Genomic DNA, 4,308 nt, shown 5'->3' on the forward strand with positions numbered 1-4,308 from the left:
TTACTTATTTGAGAGCAATGCAAGTCTTTTCATCGAGTTCCTGAAGACTTTCTTAACTTGATTGTTCCTCAGAGTATAAATAAATGGGTTCAATGTAGGAGAAATAGAAGAAATGAGCAGTGAAACCACTTTATTAATGGTCACTTCTTCCTTTGATGTTGGATTCATATAGATGAAAAAGCACGTGCCATAGGTGATGGAAACCACAATCATGTGGGAAGAACAAGTTGAAAAGGCCTTTTTCCTTTGTTGGACAGAGGAGAATCTAAATATTGTCCTGATGATACTACCGTATGACAGAACTACACAAGTAAGAGTCATATTTAGGGTCAGCACAGCACAGATGATAACTGCCTGTTCTATAATCCATGTGTCCGAGCATGAGATTTTCATGATGGGAAATGCATCACAGGCAAAATGGTCAAGCACGTTAGAGTCACAAAATTCCAGATTTAAACCCAGGCTTAGTGGTGGGATTATTACACAGAAACCAGCCATCCAACAACAGATAATGAGAATCCTGCAGGCTCTGCTACTCATTATGGTCATGTAATGCAAAGGTTTGCAGATGGCCACATAGCGGTCATAGGACATGGCAGCCAGGAGGTAAAATTCTGTTACTCCACAGAGGTCAGTAAAAAACACTTGGATGACACAGGCATTATAGGTAATGACCTTGTTACCTGTTGCTATGTTATACAAATATCTAGGAATACAAGCAGAGGTAAATGAGATCTCTAAGAAGGAAAAATTTTTTAAGAAAAAGTACATAGGTGTTTTCAGATGAGAATCCACAAAGGTGAGGGTGATGATGGTCAGGTTCCCAGTTACACTCAACATGTAGGTGAGAAAGAGAAAGATAAAAATCAGAACCTGCAGCTGAGGGTCATCGGTCAGTCCCAGCAGAATGAATGATGTTACTGTGCCGTTTCTCATCACTGACTTCTGCCTTCTGTCCAATCTGTATGTGGTATTCAGAGAATTTTTCTTATAGATTATTTCAAATGTTCAAAAATTGAACGTATTCAGGCTATTTCTTCATTTGTGTGTGTGTGTGTTTTTTTTTTTTTTTTTTTTTTCATGGTTTACTTCCATCCTCTGCTTAGGATTTTCTCATGTTACTAAAACAGATTGCTGGAGAGGTATAATTTTATGTATAGCAATATCGTCCTTTGACTCTCAAGTAATCTTCCCTATTCACAAACTAAATCGTAACATTTCACTATTGCTTTCAAGTCTTTACTTGACAGTTGGGTCTTTGTTTTTTTCTCTAAACAATGCGAATACACAATGTATGATTTGGTCTCACTGTACAGATTCTAAAGAAGAGTTTGAGGTTTTTGTTCCAAAACTAGTTTTTTTGTCTGTTGGTTTACCTTTAGGACAAATATGTTTTAGTCTTATAAACAACTCTTGGTCCTCTTTACAAAATCCATCTTATTTCTGACATTGTGCACACCGTTACTGACTCTGCTTTACATTTCCTGCTGACATAAGTGATAACTGCCTTTTCTTCCCTCCCTGATTTTCCAGTTAAATGAATTATTTTACATCCATTGTTGGTACTTTTACTAATGATAAATAGGATATTGAATCCAGAAGACAAGAACCTTCAGATTCTTCTGAGTTTGTGATAAGCTGCTCCACAGAATTTTCAAGATTTAATCATTAATTACACTGGTAGAAACTCAAACATTTTCAAAATGCAATCAGTACCTTGAAGTTCTTTTACATTGATTCATAGAGAAACTTTTCTCTTTGGACACCCAGTTTGTTTTATGAGCAGTCTCACCTTATTGTTTAACTTACTGTGTTTTCTTCTGAGGCAGGGGCAGAGTTGGCTGTGACTATTCACCCAGCTCACAGCTACTAAGACAGGGAAGAAGCACTGAGGAAGGCTCATGGCTTACTGCAAAGTTATAAACTTCAACTTCTCTGTCATTTAGCAACTATCAGCTATTGATTTTAAATTGAAATATAGAAGACATATTTTTTTGCGTTCTGTCTACCCTCCTTCTGTCTTTTTTTTTCCTAATCTGTCAGGTAGTCTGTGCATTTTTAGAAAATCTTATGAAGCCCTTTAAACTTTATGCGTTGTACAATCCTCAATATAGATTTTCTTTTTTTCCCTAAGATATTATAACTTATTATATAGTGGAGGTTAATGAACAGAATTATTCTAAAGTGTTTGTTCTATCTTTCAAGCAAATGTTCAAAATGAACACAGCATTCTTCAATGAGATGTTGCTACTTGTTTATGTATTTCTATATATATAAATATATTTTACTATTTTTAATTTGAAGTTGAATGTGTGACCAAAATTACCCTTGGTATTTTTTATATTAAGTTCAACGAAGATTTATGTATCTTATGCATTAAAAACCTCCATACAATAATGTTTATCTACACAAGAGAAATTTATTCTAAAATGACATCTCATAAATATATTTTGGGTATATTAGAAAATATACAAAATATCCTTGAAATTCATTGTATTTTATAGAGGAAAATATGTCCTAGATCCTACAAAAGGAGTTATAATCAAATAGACAAGCTTTATTGTACTTACTTTTGTGTTTAGTAAATCAGAGTTTCTATTGGTTGTTTAAACATAGTAATACTCAAACTGCAACGTGGAAAGTAATCTTTTTATAAAGACATTTGTATCTTTACATTCATTAGGAGGTTCAGCAATGTATAGCGCTCCTAGCAATTTCCATCCCAACAAATTGGGCAGACACTCTCACAATGGCCTTAGTGCTATTAAACCCCCAAATACATTCTCACTATTGCCATCATTGAAAAGAAAATAATTTATCTCTAACGTTGGGGAACATCAGGAAATCTGTCTACTGGTGAAAGAGATGATATTCTAAATCATCAGGTCAGAGATGTAACCTTACAATATCAACTGTGGCCTTTTTTTTTTTTTTTAATTTGCTGAAAATGCCATTAAGTCAAAAATAAAGAGCTCTTGGTGCCAAGAGTCATTAGCGAATTTCCTGATTATAAAATTTGGCAAAAAAGAAAAAGTAACACAGGCTTCAGAGGGACTGTGTCCTTGGAGAGAGGAGGATAATACCTGTTGCTGTAAATAAAAAATGAGCGTAGTGAAATTACAAAAATACCTTGTGGGGGGAAGAGCATGGTTGGCAAACAAACATACAAGGTGCACATTATTTGCTTAAAAATATGGTAACCAACATATAATAAACTGTGCATGAAGTATACAATATGATGTTTTGACATATGCATATTCCTGGAAAGTATCACCATAATTGCCATAGTGAACATATCCATCATTTCCAAAACTTTCCTTAATCCCTCCCTCCTGCCTACCCGCCTACTGCTGCCATTCACCTCCAATGACTGACTGATCTGGTTTTTCATTCCTCTGTAGATGAGTACGTGTTTTCTAGAATTTTATATAAATGGAATGATACAGTATGTACTCATTTTTTTTGGTCTGGGTTATTTTACTCAGCATATTTTTTGGAGATATACTCATGCTATTGCACGTATTTATAATTCATTCCTTTTTATTTCTGAGGAAACTTCCGTCTTGTGGCTATGACACAATTTGTTTATCTGTTCATCTGTTGACAGATATTTGTCACTTCAGATTTTTAGGTAATTCCAAATAAAGCTGTTATGAACACGTATGCATATTTCTCTGTGAGAACACATGCTTTCATTTCTATGGGGTAAATTTGTAGGAGTAGAATGGCTGGGCCATATGGAAGCTATGTGTGGGTAAATACAAAATATTTTGTATTATAGAAATCCCTTAAAAAGTTATTTAAATTTTTAAATAAATGTAATACCGTATCTTTGGGATTAAAATGTTTAGCTAGATGATAGCACTATGACAGATGGTAGCACTGACATCTGTGATAGTCCTACAAGTTTTCTTTAACAATCGAACCCCATTTAACTGCCTTCATTGGTGCAAAGTGCTTTATAGAATTTGTCCATTTTGTCTAAATTGTCAGTTTAGCATTACACATTTTTAAAAATCCTCCTTTGTTATTATTGTAATATCAGCAGACTCTATAGTGATGTGACTTCTCTCATTGCTCATATTGGTGATTTGTGTCCTTTCTATATCTTTTTTTTCTCAATTTTCTTTAAGCAGCAGGTTTTATCTATTGTTTTCCTCTCCTACTTCAACTGATTTCTGTAACAATTCTTGTTTTTTTTTTTTTCTGTTGCTTAATGTGAATTTATTTTTCTCTTCTTTTTCTATTTTTAAGGGGGAAATTGAGAAATTTTATTACAGACTTTTTTTCATATTGGCATCTAGTACT

The 4,308-nt window shown here is 33.9% G+C and overlaps 1 protein-coding gene across 1 annotated transcript; it reads right to left on the reverse strand.

The window, feature by feature from the left end:
• LOC135231392 (olfactory receptor 6C2-like) lies at positions 1–1,510 on the reverse strand. Its single transcript, XM_064285265.1, has one exon. It carries the CDS (start codon positions 934–936, stop codon positions 1–3), a length of 936 nt encoding a protein of 311 aa, XP_064141335.1. The 5' UTR covers positions 937–1,510.
• Between the last annotated feature and the right edge of the window lie 2,798 nt (positions 1,511–4,308).

The sequence above is a fragment of the Loxodonta africana genome, chromosome 4, assembly GCF_030014295.1.
Source record: "Loxodonta africana isolate mLoxAfr1 chromosome 4, mLoxAfr1.hap2, whole genome shotgun sequence".
Taxonomy (NCBI): Eukaryota; Metazoa; Chordata; class Mammalia; order Proboscidea; family Elephantidae; genus Loxodonta; species Loxodonta africana.

Excerpts from the sequence above, each read along its gene's own strand:
- LOC135231392 (XM_064285265.1), bottom strand. The coding sequence starts at position 936 with ATGAGAAACGGCACAGTAACATCATTCATTCTGCTGGGACTGACCGAT.